Source organism: Nannobrachium achirus (genome assembly GCF_963921795.1).
Source record: "Nannobrachium achirus genome assembly, chromosome: 16".
Lineage (NCBI taxonomy): Eukaryota > Metazoa > Chordata > Actinopteri > Myctophiformes > Myctophidae > Nannobrachium > Nannobrachium achirus.
Window position 1 is genome coordinate 37,695,696 of NC_137823.1, and position 24,619 is coordinate 37,720,314.

A 24,619-nucleotide genomic window follows, 5' to 3' on the forward strand; every position below is an offset into this window, starting at 1 on the left:
ACTGACAGTGTCAGTGTTTAAGCCTGACACCGTCGTACAGCGAAAATAGCTGATTTACAAGCTCACAGCATGTCGCTGTGAGCTTGTAGATCTGCTATTTTTGCCACACAACACCAGCGTACGTGTATAAATTAAGCATTTAGGCCTAGACAAAGGGGCCTATAATGACATGCCCGTAATGGGGACGTCAGGGTTATTGTGGATGAACACAAGGCCGTCTCGCCACCTGGTTTTCCAGCTGATTACCCCTCTAATGCTTTTGTTTCTCTGTTCCCTTCAGGGCCGTCCCGGACCAAAGGGAGATGGTGGCGACTCAGGACTACCTGGACCGAAAGTAAGTGCTGTTTTGGCGAGGATCCCCGGCCTGTGTGGATTTTAGACGGGGGGAAAATGGGCAGATGATCATTCAACTGTGTACCGTCAGGCTACTGCTCTGGACAACATGGTCCTGAGCTACTGTACAGACAGTATTTCATATGCAGGGAGGGTGATCCATAATGATGTGAGGGAGGGTAGCGTTCAGAAGGGCGAGTGAGTCTGCATGTTGTTTTTACGTTTAATCACTTTCTAGTCTTGACGTGGGGCCAGGAAAAAATCACCTTGATATACGCAGTGGGATAACAGACCTGCTGCTGCCTTCATGTCTTCTTCCTTCAGTCAGGATCTGCAAAGATGACGTTTTAAGTCCTTTTAAATTAAATGCCTTTTATTTAATTGCCACCCATAAATCTTTTTTTTACTAGACAAAGGGGATTTTAGCAGGTTTCAATTACGTAATTCCTACAACAATACAGTAAATGACCTTTGCATGTTGCATGTATATTGACCTCAAATGAACTTAAATATAGAGAAATTCTGTGTTGGGGATGTTCATTTCAAGCAGAAAGCTTGCCTGGTGTTGCTGGGGTTGTGTGCTGCACAATATCTAACAAAGCAACACTATCAAGTGTTCAGGTTTAGGTACCCAGTGTAGGCCGAGTTAATAGGCAGTTTAAGCAGCCCGTATCGCAACGCGAGGCGGGTCTACGGCTGCTATGACTTAATCGCCGTAGCGGTCAAAATCGCTAAGCAAACAGCCGTCGCTGACGGGGTCCCACCCCTTTTACTGAACTCTCTGGTTCCCATGGCGACGCGTCTATGCAGCAGACGTTGTAGATGCTACGTGGAAAGGGAGCTTCTGGCGTAGCACAGACGGCTGCAACAGAGGCAGGTTGATCTATCGAGCGCTGATCATTTCCGGTTACCGTTGTCATCTGCCGTAGCCGTCCCAAAGCTTAAAGTCGCTATTGCTTAGGTGATCCCTACCTCTCTTCCTCCCTCTCCCCTTCTCTTCCTCCCCCTCTCTCTCTCCCTCGCCTCTCCTCCCCCCTCCCTCCCTCACACGCAATAGAAACCCTTGCCTAACAATGGTGATGCTGTGCGAGTGCTCTGACACCTGGCATGACAATATTTGTGCATAATCCGTTGGTGCTGTGACCTCAGACATGTACATATTTGGGCCTAATCTGGCAAGCCGCCCACCCGCCGGCCACAGACACACAACTTGAACATTTTACAGTAGATTATTTACTACTCATTGAAAGTTGTGCACTTTTACATTACATTTTTACTGTCACTTCATAGTAATATTACTCATTATTACCCGGCTTGTTAAAATGCTTGATTCTGATTGGTCAGTTGCTGAAATCAGAGGTCTGTTATTTCTGGATAGCAGACCGCTCCGCTCTATAACAGACCGCTGCCTAATCAAAGACTCAGAGCACCTGCTGCAGTCAAACTGTGCAGCCTGCGCTGCATGAATTTAGTGCCGTATCCAACATGTCAGCCATGTAAACAACCACACAGCGACATTTAGAACTAAACGTTGATCTCAAGAATGTTTTTAAATTTATTTTAAGCGAGAAATAGACGACCTAGTATCAGAAAATGGATTCTATCTAATCAGCACTTCCTTGTTTTCCAAGGCGACCGTGTCGCGCTGGGAGGACGCCCAGCGCAACACTTGTGGAACACTTCCAGCTGTCTGTAAACAAGGAAATACTTCGTTTTGTTTTTAGTTTTGAGTCAAAATTATTAATTTTATTTAGTAGCCGGGTAATAAGCGGGATAAATACTGGCTCCTTGGGGGTTGTCCATATTATATAACATCCCTTCAAACTGATAACTCCCTTCAAACTGATAAGTTATCAGTCCGTCGGGATGTTATATATGGACAACCCCCACGGAGCCAGTATTTATCCCTTACATATTTACTTTAGTATTATTTTCACTAATAGTAAGTTTTGACTATGCTGATGAATCTAACTAGTGGTTGGACAGTGAAAACAGATACAGAATTTGCCACAATCAGTATTTGGGTTGTCTGATCCCTACTGGATTACAGGTCATAACATATTGTAGTCAGGGGCAAACCGTGTGCCCAACACAGCTGGAAATGATGTAGCGCAGCCGAAAAATAGTTTTTGTTTTAAATTCACATAATTGGGCTAACTGTGACCGCTAACTTATGTTACTTGGAACAGTAACTGTAATTATACTGTATTACTCAATTTCAAACAGTAGCTCAATATTCCCTTACAAAAATAAGTAATAATATTACCTAAGTCGTATGTAACTCGTTACCCCCAACACTGGTGAAATTGTAGTCACATGTTTTAGTTTTTTTCTTTGATGCCATCGATATGCTCTACTTCACAGACTGTTGTATAATGAAGCCAAAGCATTATTAGCATTTAACAATGAACTCCAAAGCTCCACAGCCCAACAATTTACTAAATAGGTCAAAAAATTATAATAGGCTACTATCAGTAAATTGTGATTTAGAAGATTGTTTTGCCAGCCTAAGCTCCATACAGTTTGAAGGGCTTTCCAAAGTGTCAGTCTTTACCAACATCCCAATACTAAGACAAATTATAGTTTATCTCCAGTCACCAAGAGTATTGTTGTTACAAAAGTTGATATTATATCATTTAACAACTATCAAAGATATATTCGTTAAACATGACCTTTGACCTTTTATCAACATTAACAGAGTTTGTCAGGCAGTGTAATGGGCGACAAAGTCATACGACAGCCAATTCTACAAAAATGAACGCCAATAAGGGAACAATGAGATATTCTCCCCCTCACACACAAGGTTGACAGATTGAACGAGGCTGCCACTGGTGTCTCATGAATATTGACAAAAATCGCTCTTGAACTGCTTCCAGGCTCCAGCCCTTTTCTGTTACTTAGAGCACAACAACGGTGCACTTTCACATGTCCCTAATCAGAGACTACCAGTCTGTGGAGATCACTGGAGATGGTATCTATTAAAGCTGTTTATACCCAAGGCCTCTGGGATATACAAAGACCCCTGCCCCCCCCCCCCCCCCCCCCCTCCTGATCTTTAGTGGGGGGTATGCCTGTTCAGTTCACTGACTTTTGTAGAAAACAGTCTCTGGGATGAGAGAAAGGAACACCACAAAGAATCCTCTCCTCCAGTAAGGTTTCAGTTAAGTGTCCTACCCCCTAAGCAGAGATGTGGTTCTTCTGTTTGGGAACACTCTTCCATGGCTGTCTTCCAGTGTTATTAGCTCCGATCAGCTTCATACTTATTGTGCACACTGACAGCAGACCAAGGATCTCAGTTCTCAAATAATTGTCAAATCTGCAAACGACAACTATGTCATTTCCTGTTATTACAACCGCAGCTAAGTTGTCCCCAAAAAACGAAGTGTGTGATAGAGGCCGGCAGCACCAGGCTAGTCCCTCCAGGCTATGGGATAAGTGTCCTGCTACCAACTAGCCAATTACAACACTCCTGTTCCTCCGGCTCACAGTATAGTGGAACTAGCCAATTGCAGACATCGGAGTTGCCAGTGCGACACCAACATATACATTTATAAATGTGGCAACATACTAGGCTATGGAAATTGCATTGCACTGTACCCATGCTTGACATTGTGTTAAAGTTACAATCCTTAACTTTGTTTCCATCTCCCAACAACGATGACCGAACTACCGGTACAACAAAGATGGTGGTGCATCTAGTGTCCAATCCAGCGTGCTATCTGCTTCAAATAACATTATTGATATTGTTAATCAATACAGTAGCTAGGTGTACCACCCGATACCAGGGACCATGTTTCTCAATAAAGTGTGGGGAAACCATCTTCAACCACTGCAACTGTGGTAGTTACATTGTAATAACATACTCTGCCATACAGATTGGTTAAAATAATGCTTTATTCATTACAATAAGTCCCAGATTGTAGCTTTATACTGCCCAGCACCATCACTATCATCAGGATACATGAATCATGATGTACTGTACATAGAAATGGGCCACATCCCCTGAATTCTACATTTGTCACTACTCTCACCACTAGTGGTTTGATTGCTGTGTTCCTCTGTAAGTGAAAAACGGCCATCAAGTCAAAATCCTTGTTACATGCAAAGTGATTGTGATTCAAAATGGACATTCATGGACTGGCTCACAGGTGACCATGCTGGAGCAGATGCTATAGCAACATGCATTTAATGACTTGCAGGCTACGTGGGCCCCGGTTTATAATGGCCAATAAAAGGGTTCTGGAATATATTATGTTCCCTGTAAATCTTATGCCAAGGCATCAAAGGCGAGAGAGGATTGACAATAAAAATAGTGCGCAGGGTTTCCGAGCAAATGAGAGCTAAAAAGGAGATTTACTGTTTTGACACGCAGCGAGACACGCTGGTGTGAGTCGGTCGGTCAAAGGTACACTGACCTCTGCTAATGTGAGTTGTGCGGAAAAGAGAAACTGCAGCTTGAATTTGAGTCGGTCCCTTTTCCTGTCTTTGACTTCCCTCAGGGTTCACCTGGGCCCGCTGGTGCCATTGGACCAATCGGGCCAGCTGGAGTGAGGGTGAGTACAAAAACTGAGTATTTTTATGACCATCGCACATTTTAACAGATCCTGTTCATGTACGAGTTTATGTACCAGTTCTGGGGTGCAGCAAAGAAGACTGTAAATCGCAACAGCCACTCACAACAGACAAAATGCACAGAGATACAGTACATGACACAGCACTGTATGAACCATATTTGGCGTGACACGTTGTTCTATCCTGCCCTTCTATCCTACAGGGACCCCCAGGAAAGGAGGGAGTGTCTGGACCGAGGGGCCCACCAGGCACCATGGTATGTTATGTTTTTTGCCTAATAGGTACATATCAAGAACGTCAAGTTTGTTTTTGTTGTTTGTTATAAAAAGAAATGTTCACTTGAATTTTGAAGGCATAAAAAAGCTCTACACATAACTAGTCAGTAAGAGTGCTTAGACTGCTTGAAATGTGAAATTGGTTAAAAAATAATTAATCGTGCAAGACTACTTTTAGGGTACAGAGTTCACTACGTTAATTATGGATATCGGAATATTTGATATCTGTTGATATCGGCCAATCAGCCTTCCCTGTTCTCCAAAATATCATAATCAGTATTGAAAAATGTATGTCGGACAACCTCTAATAAATTCATACAGCCAGCCAAACAAACTCAGACATGGGAGTTTCGCAATGCAAACAGACTTCTGCTGTTGGCTACTACGACTACGTGGCTACAAGCTAGGCTAGCTCCAAGCACCTTGCTCAAGTGAACCTCAACAGTAGGTGTTAACGGATGGGAGAGCATTGCTCATTGATTTTACCCACAAATGTTTTGAGAGCCAATGACCTTCTGGTCAGGAGCCCACTTCTCTAAACTTTGGCTTGTGCACTGTGTTGATTGGTGATCCACATTGATGATTCACACTGGACACTGGCCACCAGGCTGTATGAGTTTCTTTTTGTTGTGCAATTCCAACATTTTCAGAGTAAATAGAGATGAATATCGTTGCTGTCGGGCAGAAACCTCCTACCTCCATATTTAAGCGATCCACAAGCGACGCGTTTCGACTTTCGAGGCTTATCGATCTGCTTACTTTTTTTAGGTTTCCACCCGACAGAGACAATATGTTTTATGAAAAGGTTTATTTCCATTGGATGGAAGCATAGCATTATAGATTAACACAGAGGTTTCCTATTGAGATGTCATTGTCCACTATTCCTTTCTCTCCCAGGGACAACCTGGAAATCCAGGAATACCTGGGAATAGCGGAAAACCTGGCAAACCTGGTGACAATGGACATCCTGTGAGTCAACTTTATTTATGTTTATTTAATGTGTATACATCTACATCTGTATATAGTATCCCTGTTCCCTCTATCACACGTCTAACTTACCAGTTGATGAGTAAAGAGCTTAAAGTGTTTGTTTTTGACATAAAGCTGTAGGAAATTATTAATATAGTGGTTGCAAAGGTATTAATTGATTGCTAGAGTCCCGTGGTCAGTTTCTGATGAATATGAAGTAGTTGCAGTGGGGCGGGAGCCACTCATTGAAAATAGATGAATCTGTAGTGTTGACCTATTTCTACCATATAGCGCTACTTTTGTTCTGATCAGCTGACTGCAAAGCACCTTGTTTTGGGGGCATACAATGCAGTGGTGTTGTGATACTGGACACAAAAAATAGTACCACGTGACAGAGGGGTCAAAGTTGAATGAAACTAGCGCTATATGGTAGAAATTGGTCAACAATACAAACAACGCTAGTTTTGTGGATCAATTGTGACCGTAGGGAGCAGTTAGTAGAAACCCCGCCTCATGTCTGTCAGTCAGTCAGTCACGCCTCATGTCACGCTCCATATATGGCCGTCCTTGGCCGTTTTATGCCCATATATGGAGATCCCTGATGTCATCAATATTAAGCTCATATCTGGGAATGCCCATATATGGACATATTGTGTCAGTCTCATGTGATCTGTCCCTTTTATGCCTATATTTGGAGATGGAGATCCCTGAAGTCATCATTATTAAGCCCATATCTTGGAATGCCCATATATGAACTTGATGGCCTCTGATAAATGCTTAGATGTATTTTGAAAGAAATCTGTCATATACCGAGCATGGTGACGTTGTTCTTTGAGCATCTCTCTACAACCACTTCCTTTGTACGCAATTCTTGTATGAATTGAGTACAAAGTGACCCCAATGCAAACAAGCCTAACAGCTTTATCCTTTTAGTTGACCTTGTATCAGTGAACTGTACTGTCCTGTACTTTTTTCTATACAAACTTCTAATAAAGTATTCAATTAATCAATCAAGTATTCAATCAATCAAGTATTCCATCAATCAACAAACCTATCAATAATGTAACTTGTACGTGATGATCATTTAGAGTGCTCTGCAAAGGCAGAAACTGGTGGAAAGGGGAAGATTCTTTTTAAAGGTCCCCAAACCTATGTGTACATGTACCGGTATTTAATTCTGATAAATTTCCTTTTAATTATTATTTGATATATGAATACTAATTTGATATTTTTATTGTCCCACAATTAACATGCTCAATGCACATGCTACTCTTAAAATGAAATGATCACCTTGGAGCATACTTACACAATTTGGATTATTAATAGTTATATACTTTTTAATGAATCTCCTTGGTGCCTCTAGATCAACTCTATGTCAAGGAAAAAAAACGTCACGCTTGCCAAACATTACAAATATAAAACTCAACAACTGACATTCCACTCTTGCATAAATCTGGTTATAAATAGGTGGTATATATTCTTTTTTATAGAATCTCCTTAACACTGGTGCGTAGGTTTAGATCTCCCAGGCCTAAGTATCGTAGATATCTTGCCAAAAAAGGCTGCCCACCCCCTGTGGATGGCATTTCACCACCATCAATAGTGTGTCTGGAACTCGAGTGTGCAGCGATGTTGAAAGCTTCTCTTTACCTCTCTTTTCTAGGGAGCTGGCGGTTCAAAGGGAGACAAGGGAGAGAGAGTGAGTAAATATTCACGCTACTATATCTTAGAAGTTCTGAGAAGCATTTACTCTATGAGAGTAGATTAACTTACACTATTTAACATCACTTAATTATTTAAATACTGGAAGCCTTTTATTTACAAGTGGACTCCGTATTGAATATTCTTGAAGTCATTTTCTATCTGAAGCCCTTTACTTCCCAAATTGCACATAAATGTTACAGGATGCATCTGTATAAGTATTGAGCAATGGATATGAAGTAACAGTTTTTCTTCTGTTCTAAATGGTTATGTAACATAATGAAATGTAACACATAATTATTATTATTATGAATACCATCCTTCCATATCTAGGGGGACTTTGCACCTCAGAACATGATGCGCTCCATTGCCAGAGAAGTATGCGAGCGGCTAGTAAATGGTGAGTGAGTTTTCTTTTCTCCTACTCAGCTACATTTGGAAATAGTTCTGGTTTCATTAGGCGAGCAAGATGCCACAAACAGACTCTTGTCTTTAGAGAAAGAGAAGTCTGCACGTTGTTGTTGTTGTTGTTGTCTCCACCAGCCAAAGGCTGAGGGAGAGTATGTTTTCCCCTCCGTCCGTCCGTCCGTGCGTGCGTCCGTGCGTGCGTCCGTCCGTGCGTGCGTCTGTCCGTCCGTCCGTTTGTCCGTTACCAGCTAATCTCCGGCGCCGTTGGCCCGGTCGCTGCCAAACTGTGCACACACACTCCCTCGACACCAATTCAGAACCTCTGCCCCAAATATTTCACATGGGCCTGTTCTAGCGCCACCAGGAGGCCGACTTTTGCAAAACTAACTTTTGCCAGTACTCCTACAGATTTTGTCCAAAAATCACGTAAATCAGTAGACAGTATCTCTACAGTCATGTGATCGACATGGATGTGTCAGATTTTCCATATTCCATCCTGATTGGCTAAAACTGGCTTTCAAAGTTTGCAGGATTGGTCAGTTTTGAATAAAATGCCTGAAATCCTGAACGCAGTGTGCGATTTTGGTGAAATTGTGCATGCACATTCCCAATAGGCAGAGGAATAAATGCCACTTAAGAAAAATCAAATCAGCCTCATGGTGGCGCTATAACAGGCCGATTCATGTTTTCACCTATAACTCCACCGATTAGTGTCAAACTTTGTATGCGCACTCCTTAGAGGCCAAGGTAAAACCTTTTCCCTGCATTTTTTACATCAGCCTTTTATAGCGCCATCAGGAGGCCGACTTATGTAAAACACATTACATGCCTGACCTGGTGGAGACCTGTGCTCGGAAGAGCACTGCTTCTAGTTTTAAATGTTTCTTTTTTGCATGTTTTTTTTCTCTCCCAAACCACCTTCTGGGTGCTCAGCACAAATGAGTCGTGTCAACAGTATGATCAACCAGATCCCCAACAGCAATTACCGTAGCAGCAACCCAGGTCCCGCCGGACCCGCCGGACCCCCTGGAAATCAGGGTCCCCGAGGAGAACCAGGACAGTCGGGAAGGAACGGATTCCCAGGAACTCCTGGCCAACCTGGGCGGCAGGGAGAGTCCGGTAGGCGTCGGCGTCGGTCTTCTTTGTTTTGGATGTATGGTAATGGATGTGTACTGTAGATCATTGGTTCTCAACCTTTTCGGACCGCGATCCCCCAAATAATCATATTTTAACGGGGGACCCCCCCACCCTGACGAGCACTAATAGTTGAGGCATTACATTTTGTATAACACGGTTCTATTGTGAAAATAGCAGATCTACATACTCACAACACCTCACAACGTGAGGTGTTGTGAGCATGTAGATCGGCTATTTTCACAATTTCTGCCTCTAGTATTTGACAATTTGGCCATTGTTTAATTTATTATTTTAGTGGTATTAAAAAGTCACTTTATTCTTAAATTGTCACTTTAGAAATGTGCAGATACCCTCTATACACTTATGGGTTTGTATACTGTTGAGAGAGAAAACAATGTTGCACATTAAGTTACTCATCTGGGGACCCCCCAAAATAATTTGGGGACTCCCCTGGGGTTGAGAACCACTGCTGTAAATGGATGGATGGATGGATGGATGGATAGGCATTTCATCATGTATAATTTGGACCATAAACGGCAGATAGTGCCGGATTCTGACAGCAGAGGTCTAGCTATTCTGTAGCAGATCCACAGCGTGTGATCTTTCAACACTTGTTTATTTCTTTCAGGCCCTGCGGGAGAGAAGGGAGACAGAGGTTCGCCAGGTGTCGGACAAAGAGGACAGAGAGGACCACCTGGTATGTCACAACACAATCTATCTACTCTCTATCTCCGCTTCAAACTCACAATGCACTGCAAAAACCTGAGTGTTCATGTTATTTTAACTCACTGAGTGTACAAAATGTATGCTCTCTGAGTTACAAAAGGATTACATTGACACTGGGGATTTCACTGTGTACATTGCAGTGGCAACGGTCCGCCATTCCGAAACACCGCTATTCCGAAGCAGGGTTAGGGTTAGGTTTAGGGTTAGGGTTAGGGTTAGGGGTAGGGTTAGGGTTAGTTAGGGTTAGGGTTAGGGTTAGGGTAAGGGTTAGGGTTAGGGTTAGGGTTAGGGGTAGGGTTAGGGTTAGAAGTCAACGTTCGGAATAGCGGTGTTTCGGAATGGCGGGGTGTAACCCATTGCAGTAGAGAATAAGAGCGATATTGCTTGATCAGGTCGTTGCCTTGTGGTTAGAGCAGCAATTCTAACCTGCGGCCCAAATAATTGGCAAAACACTAAGATTTTTTTGATAATGTAACATTAACTCTCCCGCCGCTTCGAACGTTCACGTTCGCCCCATTTTTTACAGAACCTCGATGCCAATACGGCGCTCGTTCGGTTCGTTCGTCTGATGACTGTAAGCTGATGAGGCGTCGCGCGGCCGTCTACTGTAAACACATTTTCCGCGGTGATGTAGTAAAAAATCCATTATGCGTTAACATCAACGGAGAACAATTCACTTCCTTGTTGATTTTCTCTGGCTCTGAGGCTCTGTGGCCAGTGACTGGTCTTCTTCTTCTTCAACACATAACAGGCAAATTCACATTCATTCTCGCATGACGCCGCCCTCTGCTGCCTGGCAGACCAAAGTGCACTATTGCACAACCAAAAAAAATAAAAATAAATAAATAAATGTCTGTCTGTCTATCTACTATAACGTCGCAAAGGTAAGCCGCTTTTTGATGGCGCCAGACCCAATAAATAAATAAATAATCTGGCAGTAGGAGAGTTAATATAAAAACTTTCTTTAAAACCTTGAAATTGATTGATTGATAAAAACATTATTAGAAGTTTGCATAGGAAAAGGTACAGTTTCGTGACAGTACAGTTCACTGGTACAAGGTCAACTAAAAGGATAAACCCCCAAAAAGCCTGTGGCTTGTTTAAATTGAGGTCCTTTTTTTAAACTGATATAACATTGAAGACAGATGATGATGATGATATACAAGCTCACAGCGCGGCACCGAGTGCCACGCTGCGAGCTTGTAGATCTGCTATTTGATGATGATGATGATGATAACATTGAAGACAGACAGATTTAACATAGTACTACTATGCAGAAATCATAAAAAAAAAACAGTCGTAAAACACAATGCAAAATAAATGGTATTTACAATAGCAAGGTCAGGGGGAGGTAAGGATAGGCTTTGTTTTCTTTTACCAGTTTCGAATAGCAGTCGCCTCTTAAGTGGCTTTTCAGTGCCGTTTTAAGGCCTTCGGTAGGGCGTTCCACATTTTAGCGGCATAGCAGGAGAATGCATTGGTGCCTTGGCTGGCCACGGGGAGGCATTATAAAGACCAGGATTACTGCATGTTTTTGTGAGGGTATCTATAGGGGACACGGGTAGAACATGCAAACTCCACACAGAAAGGCCCTTTCCCCAACCCCACCTAGGGTGCGGGCGCTGATGACGCGGAGGAAAGAACACGCCCCCCAGCTTCCCCCACGAGAATGGAACCCAGGACCTTTTTCTTTTGCCAAATCGGGGTTGATCTGTGGAGCTGCCTCTGGTGTTGTAGTTAGTTAGTGGTGTAGTGTATCTTGTACACCCGGCCCATTGCAAGATGCTGTACTCTATCAGCTACCGTGAGCCACCCCATGCTTAGAAAGTGATCAGCGGTGAGGTGAGCCCGAGATGGAAGGTTAAGCAGAAGCCTAATTCGTTTGTTTTGGAGAATTTGGAGCCTTGTTTTTAGGGCCTTTGAGGCGTCGCGATAAGTGAGAAAAGTGAGTTTTCATTGACAATAAATATTAGCTTAAAATGTACTAGGTTAGTTCCATTTATCCAAGCCAGAACACAATCGATTGACTGATCATTGAAATAAACATGCTCTAAAAATGCATGCGGCCCACCCATCTGACCACTGGTGGGCCATCTGACCACTTTTGAGTGTTTAAAAATGTTCAAGTGGGCCCTGGTCCAGAAAAGGTTGGGAACAACTGGGTTAGGGTGTCTGCCATGAGACTGAGAGGCCGGGGCTTCAATCCCCGGCAGAGTCATACCAAAGACTATAAAAATGGTACCCAGTGCCTCCCTACTTGGCACACATGGGTTGGATACTAGGGGGCAGTGGCTCAGTGACTCATGCCTATGTATTGGTCTGCCTATGGGCTGGTACAGTTTATGAGGAGTGTTGAATTGTTTGCGCTTCATTCTTGTTTTAAGTCAAAACAAATAATTGCTTTGACTGGCAGCCCCTTTTTTGTCTCAATGACTCTGGAAAAATGTGGTTCTCATAGTGACTTACTTCACTACATGAAACAAGGTTTCATGTCTTGTTTCATGTAGTGTAGTGACAAGGTCTAACAGAATGTGCCACAAGTAAGGCATTATTCAGAGTTTCGTTACCAGATTGCGAAAGTCTATACTGGTATTGTCATACATTGAATGATGGAGTATGATGTCATGAATGTATATCTAATTTTAAACGTTGTTTAACCTCAGACCATGAAAAAAGCTTTTTAACAACCTATTTCCTTGATTTGCACAATTTCATGCTTGCCTACTTGTGGCCCATTCATCATGACCACGATCATTCATCAGACCCTGTCACAATACTCGACACTTGGGCTAGAGGCAAATGCCTTGCCTAGTGGCATCTCAACACATATTCTCCATGAGGAGGGGGACTGCATTTTCCCACAGCCCAGAGTTTTTGAATCTGGCCACCTTCTGGTCACATTGCCTCAAAGAGCTCCCGTCTTGAGACATATCTAGTTACACTTACTGTACACATGGGGGGATTTTTGTTCTGTCCTGTCCAGCCTGTCAGTCAGTTGTGCACTGACACCACTGCTGTGACTTGGGGTGGGGAGTGCCTGGCTAAAGGGCACCCCAGTGGTCGTTGAGGGATGGGAGTAGAGTAGAGAGCATTGCCGTCCCCGAGTTTCCCAGACAGTCTGGGGATCTGCAAAGCTGGAGGCTTCCGTCACTCCATACAGCTGCCCCACAAAACACTCTGCTTCCAGCAGCCCATACATCCGGCCCAGCTCATGCAACCATATACCATGAGGTCATCCATCCAGCCAGATGCACAACCACCACCTCCCCCCTCTGTTCCACTTCCACTCTAGCACAGTCAACACAAGTCATATTATGCAGTGGTGGAGAGTAACCAACTTACTGCAAGTACTGTACTTAAAGGAGGACTTTGCCACTTTTCAACCCATCTTCATATAATAGGTCCTCACTAATGTTCATAATAAAATAGCACAATTTTTTTCTACTCTGTCCAAGTCTCTTAGGAGAGCTGTGGGAAGTTCAGAAATCCATCGTCTTGTGACATCATCATTTTCCCCCCAAAACATTAATCAATATTTTTGAAAAAAATATTTAGATTTTTATTATCGCGAGAACAATGGCTTCCACTTTAACATCGCAACTTTTCAGGAGTAGAAAGCCTGCATTTTCTATTAGCTTGGATTCCCAATCAATGATGTCACAAAACGATGGGTTTCTGACCTGCCCACAACCCTCCTCTGAGAAAATAAATAAATAGTGAGGACCAATTATATGAAGATAGGTTGAAAAGTGGTGAAGTACTCCTTTAAGTAAAGATGTGTGGTAATTAGGGCTGTCACAATTATAACATTTTACACATGACCATTAATTGTCACTCAAATAATTGCGATTAATGATTTAATTGTGTTATTGTCGTTGACAATTACATTTTTGTTTGGCTTGTAGGCTTTGATGTTGCACATGGCAGATGTGACACGTAACCTAAATTGACTGACATATTTGACAACTTTATACCGTTGTCCCTATCCATGCCAAACTTTGCACACACACTTTTTGGATGGCAACTCACAACCTCCACCCCTCATTTCTCACATGGCCCTCTTCTAGCGCCACCATCAGGCCGATTTTTGCAAAACACATTTTGGGACACTGCTCCTACAGATTTTGGTCTAAAATCATGCAAAGCGGTACACAGTATCTCTAAAGTCATGTCATCAACATGGATCTGTCCCATTTACCATATTCCCTCCTGATTGCCTTCTAAAGATTGTGTATGCGACCTGACGGTCGCTTATCTCCCGATTAGGGAGTCTTACTGGTACTTTATCTAATACTTTATACTATACTTCTACTCCACTACACCTCAGAGGCAAACATTGCACTTTTTGCTCCATTACAAATTATTTGCAAACCTTTGTTACCGTACGCTTCTCAAGATAACGAAATGCTTACAAAATGTACAACAATACACCTTTTCATGCAAAAATATAATAAAATACATACTGTTACAGATAAAAAGAATCCTCTGCCAGCCACCCTAATTCCCCGCCATCCCCACATCTGTATAGTAAATACACAGTACTGCTGTTTTACAACAGTCCGGTTTTATTGCAGATGTAGCGCACAACTATACAGTGAATACAATGTAACTGTTTGCACTCACACACTGCATGGTAACACATGTGTGTCTCAGGGAGTACAGATGCAGTACTCCTCCAGATGGACGTGTGCTATTTGCACACTCTGTGAGTTTTAAACGAACACTGAAGTTAATGCTTTTAAAGTGCAGATTTGAGTCCCAGAGTTACACATTTTATCAAATAGGGCATTGCAGTGGGCGTGGTTTACTGGTGCCAAAAAGGGGGAAAATAAAAGAAAGAAAAAAATCGTTGATTATAAAATATTGATTATTTTGATATAAGAATCAAGCCATCCAGGACCCTGGTGATGATCATAAAATCTTTGATTCTGTTTGAAAGAATCAGAAGAAAGCTGAAAAAAAAAATCTAAACAAAGGGTATTTAACTATTTATTAAATGTAGTATATCATCCATACTATAATTAGAGAGAGAGGTCAGTCAGTCAGTCAGTCAGTCAGTAGGTCACAAAATGCATTATCTATTCACTCGCTTCAGCGACTGATCTCAAATTTAACATGGCATTGGCCATTAGCATTATACACACGGTGACGGAGCCCGAATTTCATTTTTCCCAAATTCTAGCTATTTATTAGCGTTTCTTCACTCTACAGCTCTACAGCCTGTTGTCAGGGTTACGGTCCGTTCCTCCAGGCCATGGGATCTTTAGCCCCGGGCCCACACACACCTCTTTCACAGTTAGGAATGTTGCAGCCTCTCTCTCTCTCTCTCTCTCTCTCTCTCTCTCTCTCTCTCTCTCTCTCTCTCTCTGCATGGGTCACGCATGCAACGGGTGATGTGTGTCTCATCTTCCAACGGGTATAGAAAAATTAATTATGTCGAGCAAATACATCCTCATACTTCTATTCACCTAATTTTGCTGTTAAATTATTTGTATCCATCATAAATATACACTCCTCCATGGGCTGCTCCTTACATTATGATGCTCCCACATATTCTCACGCACGCACCAAGCAGTTACAGTTACTTTCCCCATAACCCACACTCTGCACATATTTTGCAGCACATATATTCGAACGGGTAAGGTCTAGTATAATTAAATATTCAAATATTTTCTTTCACAGAATCAAAGGTTTTATGGTCATGATTCACCATGATCCTAGATGGCTTGATTCAAGGCTTAAAATAATTAATATAATTGTAAATCTCAATGGGAAGAAATGACAGGCTGATTTCTTTTTTTTCTCAGGCCTTCAAGGTCAAGTCGTGGAAAGTCTGGAGGTCGGAGGGGTAGCAGTTATAGTTGCCCCAATTTGGTGGGGAAGAAGCGAGTACAGGAGGGAGGGAGGGGGGGTGATGAGTCATGGTCGGACTCGGAGGTGCCTGACGGACGGGGTGGGGTGGTGGGGTTAGTCGGGGGGGTGCCTTCCTCCTGTTGCCTCATTCACAACACATGCTCCACAGGACACTTAAAGAGACGAACTGAGATGAGAGTGAATGAGAGCTCGGGAAGCGCTCCAAGTCGGCTTTATGAATGTCTAGACATAATGGAGAGAGGGAGGAGGGGGAGGAGGAAGGGGCGGAGGTGGAAAAAGGGATTAGCGGAACTTATTTTTCCCCCCTTGATGTTGTTATTGAATGTTCCGAGTGGCAGAGACAGTCACCAGCCATCACAGGTTTCCTTTTTTTCTCTCTCTACGATTACGACTTACACTAACAGCAATTCTCAACATGGGGGCCGTGAGCACCTTGTAATACTTTTTTTAATGTAATTGTAATGTGTAATATTTTTTGAGAGAAAGGAAAAAAATAATAATGATAATGAAATTAATGAACATATGAAGGGGGCGTGTCTGATAAAATTAATATCAAATATCTAAATACTGAATCGAGCAACTTAAAAACTGTCCGGGCTGTTCACAAAAGCTTGATAAGACGATAAAATTACCCTTTCTTTGTGAAATATCCCTTAAGGCATACTACGTCAGTTTCATTGATCCAAGTCAGAAGCACAATTGATTGATCATTAGAGTAAACAAGCTCTGAAAATGCTCGTGGCCCACCCATTTGACCACTTAAAGGAGAATTTCGGGGAAAAGCTATTTTCCTACCTTTAAAAGTATCTTTTTGGTCGCCAAAATGATGGTCCAGCAGTTGTTTTTTCAAAAGAAGCAAGATATTACATTTTGGATCGCTATGTCCTACCCAAGGCCATAGCAGACAAGGACAAGGCTTCTGACAGGAATGCATGGTTGAATTGTTAATCCGGTTATTTTGATCACTCGAAAGTCAATTTTTTGTTCTCCAATCCAAGTGAATGGGACCCAGAAGTACCGCGAGACTTGGCGAGAGATGGGATTTCAATGGGAGTTCAAAGTTCAGCGTTTTAACAACAATAATGGCGCTACCCATGAGATGTTATCGGTGGGTTGTGTTACTAACAGTATTTGGAGCTGTACTTTCGAGTGACCAAAATAACCGGATTAACAATTCAACCACGCGTTCCTGTCAGAAGCCCTGTTTGGGTAGGACATAGCGATCCAAAATAGAAAAAAACAACAACTGCTGGACCATCATTTTGGCGACCAAAAAGATACTTTTAAAGGTAGGAAAATAGCTTTTCCCCGAAATTCTCCTTTAAGTTAAGGCGCTTTTTGATATTTCCAAGTGGGCCCTCATCCAGAAAAGGTTGGGAACCGCTGACTTATAAGTTATAAGTCAGCGGTTATAAGTTATAACAGTCCAAACAGTGGGTGATGAGGTCACATGTGATTGGCTGATGGATATTGGCTGGTTGACACTGCAGCAGCAAACACAGGAGAATGTTTTGGTTGTTGCTCAAACGGTGACTTGTTCGGATTTGTCGCTCTCACACTGAACGTTGACATGTCCAAACAATGAATTTAATGGTTTACATTTGGAGTTCGGGTTGTTCTTGGCCCACTTCCCAAGAGAACATCACAATGATGTATTTTATTTGTAGCCGCTGATTTAATTTAAAGGAAGGAAAAGTTAAAGACAACAGAAGAAAGAATACAAAGGCTCAAAACGAAATGCAATATCTTGTGGGTAAAGGGTTAGAGAGAGAAGAAATGGTTCACAGACAATGGAAATCAAGCAGTCATGATCTAAAAAAAAGAATTGAATAATTTAAACAACACAAATCTCTTGGCACAGCATCTTTTCCCGTGGGGATCTAGCTGTGGCCAAATACTTATTAACATATAGGGGTTCTTCACAGATACACATTGGAGAACCACTGACCGACATACCCCTCTATCTCTCTCTCTCTCTCTCTCCCTCCCCCTATCTTCTGTTCCCCAGGCCCACCAGGTGAGAGCAGGACAGGCTCCCCCGGTCCCCCAGGCTCCCCTGGACCTCGTGGGCCCGGTGGTCGCCAGGGCTTCGCAGGGCTCAGGGGGCAAGCCGGTCCCCCTGGCTACTGCGACTCCTCGCAGTGCGTGGGCATTCCTTACAACGGCCACGGCCAAGGATACAGAGGTACGTGAGCAGAACTGAACTGGCACACTCACACACAAATAGACTAGAGTGCATCAGTGCATGAATATAATAATAACAATAATAATAATGGACAGTATTTCCTCTGTGCTTTTCTGTTGCACTGGTACCTATAGTGGGGCCAGTGGAGGAAAAAGTACTCAAATTCTTTACTTAAGTAAAAGTATCAATACTGCAATGTAGAAATACTCTGTTACAAGTAAAGAGCTCGTAGCTCGGCTATTTTCAAATGGCCGAAATGTATAAGGCTGAAGTTTTTAATGTATGTTTTGTAATAATAATCAAAATCTACAAAGTACAACATTTCACTCTGAATGTAGTGGAGTAGAAGTAAAAGTACTGAAAATTGGAAATACTCAAGTAAAAAAAAAAAGTACTTACAGTAGTTACTTTTCACCACTGATTTTAGCTTTAGGTTGCAAGAGCTCTAAATGTTCAATGCACACTACAACACCAAAAGGGAACATAGACTTGTCTAATGTACAGTTGCCAGCTGCTGAATGAATACAGAGGAAACACTGATCAGAAATTAACACAAGTGTAGAATTCAGTTGATTGAATTTTCCACTGCAGTGCCGCCATTTGTACATGTACTAATGTTTAGTTGGTAGTATCCGTACTGTTCTGTACTCACACTGGACGCACTACAGGTGCACTATCTGCTCCGTTTAGCAAAGTGGGCTATGTAGTACCCAATATCATCTCTCTCCAGCTCTTGTAGGGATTCCAATTTGATCCAATCAGGAGAGAGAACTAAAAAAACAAACATTTATGAGCTTAAACTTGGAAATGGTGTTCCAGTTCATCATCACTTGTTTATCCTGTATGAGTCCTCTCTCCTGTAAATCTATTTTCGTCGTATTTTGTATTTTCTACTAGAGAGATGGAATGACCCCTTTTACGGAGCAAACATTCTAGCAATATTACAATATTATTATGTATATTGCAGAATATAGAGCTATTGAAGAGTATTTAACACAAAACACTGTCTCTTACACCTCCAGCACACTTCGTAGTGTATCTGATTGTGAAATTGTGAACTAAAAACAAATAGGAAAACATAACAATGAGCCAGTATGGGTACAGCACGGTACACACTGGGTGTGTGGAAAACCAAACCAAACCGATCTCAGTTGTTGTAGGGTTGTTATGCACTCTGTCTCTCTTTTGACCTCACTGACACCTCCCCATCCCTCTCTGGCCTGTTTCAGGTTCACCATAGTAACCTCTCTAGGTCGCCTGTGCTGCTTTTCACTTTGACTTCCTGAAAAAAGAAACACACACAACAAACACCCACCAAATATAAACGTCCTGTTACTGAAACGCCCGCTCTAGAGCTGTTTTCGAGGATAACCACCAAAGAAAACCCATTAACAAAAAAACTGTGGTGCAAAACAACAACAACAACAACAACATCGGCAGCAGCAGCAGCAGCAGGATGATGCTGGTACTAACAAGTAGAGCGAGTAGAAACAAGTAAAACAAACACACCGACGGGTGATTGGCAGCAACCCTAGTGGCCTGTTTGCATCTTGACGTCCAAAGAGAACAAACAGAGAGCGACCTTCTGCCCGGGTGGAGGAGCTAGCATGCATACCACAGCCAAACAAATATACTAACTAACACAAACCAGTGGATTTGTAGCGCGCGAGAGAGAGAGAGAGAAAAAAAAAAAAAAAAAAGCACCGCAGCTACAAACTCCACCACAAGCAAACTTCAGCTCCGTCAACAATCAGCTACGACACCATTGTTTTAACGCCGTTTCATTTTCTCCAGGTGATGTCTGTACATAAATAACTAATGATGTTTGTGCCTTGTAAATGATGTTTGAAATCATGTCCACTAAAAACAATATTGTTTAACATCTGTAGTAGTACTGTAGTAGTAGTAGTAGTAGTAGTAGTAGTAGTAGTAGTTGATGCTTGTGCCTTGCAAACAACCCCGCTGCTTGCTGAATGCCAACACGTTGAATGCCTCTTTTTTCTTTGCTTTTTTTTGGTGTTGTTCCTCTTCTACTGACGTAATCGTCTAATCTGCTCAGGGCCATATGCAGTCCAACGTGTTGTACATGTGACCCTGGAGGTTTTGGTTCCATTTGGTTGTCATTCTTTTGTACAAAGTAGCAGATTTGTCATTGTAGTAATTTCCTTTTGCTGTAGTGCTTTCCCAATGCCGAGCTATACTGCCCTACAAGTGTCGCTCAACAAAAGTGACATTATTTTCAATCCTAGTTGGACCTGCAGTTGAAAATAAGTCACTGTTCGTCGAGCGAGGAAGTATACAGTGAATTAGCCTTAACTAATTTGCACACAGAGATTATAGAGATTACAGAGATTCTGTAAGGTTTATAACCATAAGGATCTATTCTCCTGTACCAACCATAGTTTTGGTTGGACAGGCGATAAAGATACGGTATATCTTCACTGTTGCTTTTAGACTTTGGAGGGTAGTCTAGCACCAGTGCCTTTTATGAGAACTAGGAACACAATCGCAAATCAATAACAATCTCCAGGCTGGTGGTACAGTAGCAGAACACATACTTGAGTTTTCTTTTTATTGAGCTATTTTGTGATATTTTGTAAATTAATGAGCTGCAGAAGTTCTTTTAAGGGATGAAAGTCAAAGGCCTCCGAGGCCTAATAATTTGCACTTTGTCGCAAGACCGATACGTCACGTTGTTGCGCGATGAGGACATGCGTCAAATTCCAAATTAGTGTGCCTCAAACGCAATTGTGCTAATGTAATGATAAAACAATGCACTGAACTGTTTACAAGTAATTTGCCAGTGCTGATGAGCTCAGTTCACCACCACCAATTCTCACCACTTCAATTGTGTTACCTCGCTCATTAGGCTTAAGCCTAATTCATGCTTCGTCATACGATTGCGTCGCGTGCCGGAAATAGCCGGCCTACAGTACATTGCTCCTGTGAGCTTGTGTTGTACTTCTGTTATTTTCGGCGCTCGACACAGTCGCACCACAAAGTCTAAATTAGGTTTTAGTAGAACAGAGGAAAATAAATGACTTAATTGTTGTTGCATGCTGAAACAAACATTGCAAAATGTGCCACCCTTAATGCTCAATTGGCAAAAACCACTATCTCCGAGCAGACCCATACCAACCTGAGCCTGAAACCCACGTTGTCCCAATCCCTGAGGAGGATGAGGACTCGCAAAATGAGCGCCGAAAGAGATCGCTATCAAGGAAGGCCCCCAAAAGGATAGTACCATAAGATGTTCTCTCTTTATTGTTTTGCTCTCTATACCTGTGTTGTAGCTATGTTCACAAAAATGTTCACATGTTGTCACCCTTAACCACTTTGGGCATGTCCTTGTTGTCAAAGATTTTGATATCCTTTCAAAATGTTCTTGTTTTCTTATTTCTTTCTTTATTTTATTTTTATTTTCCAAAATTGAGAAAACTTCTACAAGCTTGGCTATTTAAAAATATATATTTGAAAAATAGGGCTTAAGTGGTTAAGGGATATGCACATTTGATGCAAAGTCAAAAAGAATATGGGGTTTGATACCTCGCCTTTATTTGGCAAAACCTGAATGCCTATATGTGAATATTTGTCCTTTGTTGTTGGGAGGGCAGGGATGTTTGATTTTATGTTTCTGAGGTGGAGATAAAGGGGATGAGGTGGGGCAAGGGAGTTATTTTAAAGGAAAAAAAGAAAGAAAGAACAAAACCCTGTAAAACAATTACATTGAAAACCTGTGAGCTTTCTCTCTTAGTTTTCCTAGCTGTGTAACATATTTGAATCAACTACGTGTTGAACCATGCACTCTTTATGACCAAGCCATTGATAGTATTTAGAAGAAAGGGAAAAGTAATGTTTGTTCTCTTGTGTTGGGGCATCATTAGATGAGACCTTTTTTTCTCTCTTTTCAACCACATTTCATTCAGTATCATAGCATCCATAACATTGCCTTTTTCCATACTTGTTTTGTTTTCAGCTCTGCCTAACTTAAAGATATAGTCTTGCTCATTCAGTGTGCCTTCAAAGGAGTGTCAGTTTTCATTATTGCAGTTAGACAACAGCTTTCATTTTGTATCTTTGATTAAATATTTATCAGTTTTCCCTTATCCAGTCACAGCTGATTTTACCAAAGGTGGAATTGCATGTCTGTGGTGTATATTTAGTATGTTTGTTTTTGTTTTGTTTTTCCGACCAGAATATAGTTGTTGTCATTGTTGTTTTTATCAATATCGGATGCAGTTGGAATCTGTGTGCAAGACTATGGACATGGTATTGCTGTTTCATGTATTTTAACTGCAGATTGTGAATCCCACAGCCTAATTTTCTTATTTATTTCTGAAAACAGAAGAGGCATTTTTCAATAAAACTACTGAAAATTTACAGCCAGTGTCGTTTTGTGTGTGTTTTAACCATTCGTCCTCACTGTTATAGTTTGTGTTAACCATAGGTGCACACAGGTCAGGGGTCATCAATATGTCCGTACACAGACACGTGTTGTGTTTTCCACAACATTAGGTTTTCTTCAGAATATCAGAATATGTATGATGCCGATTTACTATGATGGCACATTAGGAGTCCACTACAGACTTACAGTATAAGACTTTTCAAGGAATACAATAACTTTGAGAGTGTTACACACTCTAGGAGTTACAGACCTGTATTGGTTGGTCCATTTGGTCCACCTTCAAGGAACCCAGACGGTCCCTTGACCACTGTATTGCACTACACAGTATTAGTCTCTTTGTGTGTTTCTGGTAATATTATTGTCTCCCGGATCCATTTGCATGTCCATGGGGGGAAAAAACTATTTTGACAGAAATGTCCAATGTAAATATCCAATCTTAAGCTCTCTCAGCTTGTAGATCAGCTATTTTTAGGTGTGGAACCCCGCATACAACTATTGCTGTCCAGCCTATGACTCAAGATATGACAAATATGACAGCCACTGCTACATAACTGTCAATACTGGACCTGGATGTGTTTGGCAGAGAATATTGTGATCATGGTTTTATGGTCCCTAAAAACCCATGCAGTCAAGTCGTTTAGAACTGGCTTCATCCGACAAGTTCACCACTTTTTCCCCCTCTTTGGATATTTTCCTTCTGAATCATTCTTATGAACATAAAGCTTAATTGCTAAGTACCCAAATAAGACCCGCTAATCTGCTGTAAACTACAAACATCAATCCACAATCCAAAACAACACGGAGACAACTTAATTCCTTCTCTGGTTATTTCAGTTTTGCTAGCGTGACTCATTTGTAGCTAATGGTTGCTAAGAAACGAATAGCTGGTGACATCATGCCTATTCACACTTCTCACCATAGCTCTTTCCACCCCAAAAATATTTCTGAAACCCAGTGGTGGATGCATTTGAAAATGCAATCCAATCAATATACGCACAAATGCACTGCAAGTACAGTAGCTGGTTTTGAGTGCTAGACATCTACAATTTACATTTAGAGGCCAACAAGTGTAGGCAATAGGCTACCATCTGTGTCACTCACTCTCTCTCTCTCTCTCTCTCTCTCTCTCTCTCACACACACACAGACAGACGCACGCACGCACACACACGCAGAGAGAGAGAGACAGACAGACAGACAGACAGACAGACAGACAGACAGACAGACAGACAGACAGACAGACAGACAGACAGATATTGATTGGTTGATCGTTGATCTTATCATAATAGTATGCTGTTTCTGTAATTTTATAACCTTTTATTGTTGATGGTGCTACACTCCAGTAGCCTACTTGAAATTACATATTGATATATCAAGAGATATGTGGGAATATCTGTTGACTAAACACATGCTGTGATTGCTGTTGAATGATACTTTAACCGTGTGCAATGCCCCCGTTGAACCTGGATTCAAAAGCATTTGGACTGCAGCCAAAAGATACATTTATGGATCCAAGACTAAACAATGAATTCAGCTACTGTATGGATCCAAGACTAAACAATGAATTCAGCTTTACCCTGAGTTTTGCAGCAACATATGGAAAGGACCACAAACTAGAACATGTTTCCATGAATGATCTCTGCAATTGAGGTTGATAGAAAATATCAACATTGTTATATTTTTTTCATCAGCTGTGATCTAATTGGAAAGAGATGGGCTATTCGGCTGAATGGCCTTGTTCTGAGAATCACTCTTATCAACGGCTTTGAAGTCCCTCCCCGGGCCTTGAAAAAGAATGCTGAATGAGATGCAATCATCTCATGGGGGGGAAAAACACAAACCATATCCTCGCACAATGAAATGTTTCGCGACGTTTCTTGGTTCGTGCCCCAGATGATTGAAGCTGAGAAACGCCCTTGGCTTGAACCTGGTGAATGAAACAAATTGATCAAAGACACTCTGACAAAAGCTGTAAATGCACAACTCAGTGGTTCTCAAACCTTTTCATTTCAAGGGCCGCCCGCCATAACTAATGT

General features: G+C 41.9%; 1 protein-coding gene across 1 annotated transcript in view; it reads left to right on the forward strand.

The window, feature by feature from the left end:
* col12a1b (collagen, type XII, alpha 1b) overlaps nucleotides 1-22,560 on the forward strand; it is a gene marked incomplete at its 5' end in the record, with an annotated part of 169,013 nt that extends 146,453 nt beyond the window's left edge. The window contains 10 exons of the mRNA XM_080745150.1: nucleotides 281-334; nucleotides 4,833-4,886; nucleotides 5,108-5,161; nucleotides 6,078-6,149; nucleotides 7,813-7,848; nucleotides 8,184-8,250; nucleotides 9,192-9,377; nucleotides 10,024-10,092; nucleotides 18,004-18,180; nucleotides 21,308-22,560. Of these exons, the coding sequence (XP_080601276.1) occupies nucleotides 281-334; nucleotides 4,833-4,886; nucleotides 5,108-5,161; nucleotides 6,078-6,149; nucleotides 7,813-7,848; nucleotides 8,184-8,250; nucleotides 9,192-9,377; nucleotides 10,024-10,092; nucleotides 18,004-18,180; nucleotides 21,308-21,429 (891 nt within the window). The 3' untranslated portion in view covers nucleotides 21,430-22,560. The remainder of the gene's footprint in view (nucleotides 1-280; nucleotides 335-4,832; nucleotides 4,887-5,107; nucleotides 5,162-6,077; nucleotides 6,150-7,812; nucleotides 7,849-8,183; nucleotides 8,251-9,191; nucleotides 9,378-10,023; nucleotides 10,093-18,003; nucleotides 18,181-21,307) is intronic.
* Between the last annotated feature and the right edge of the window lie 2,059 nt (nucleotides 22,561-24,619).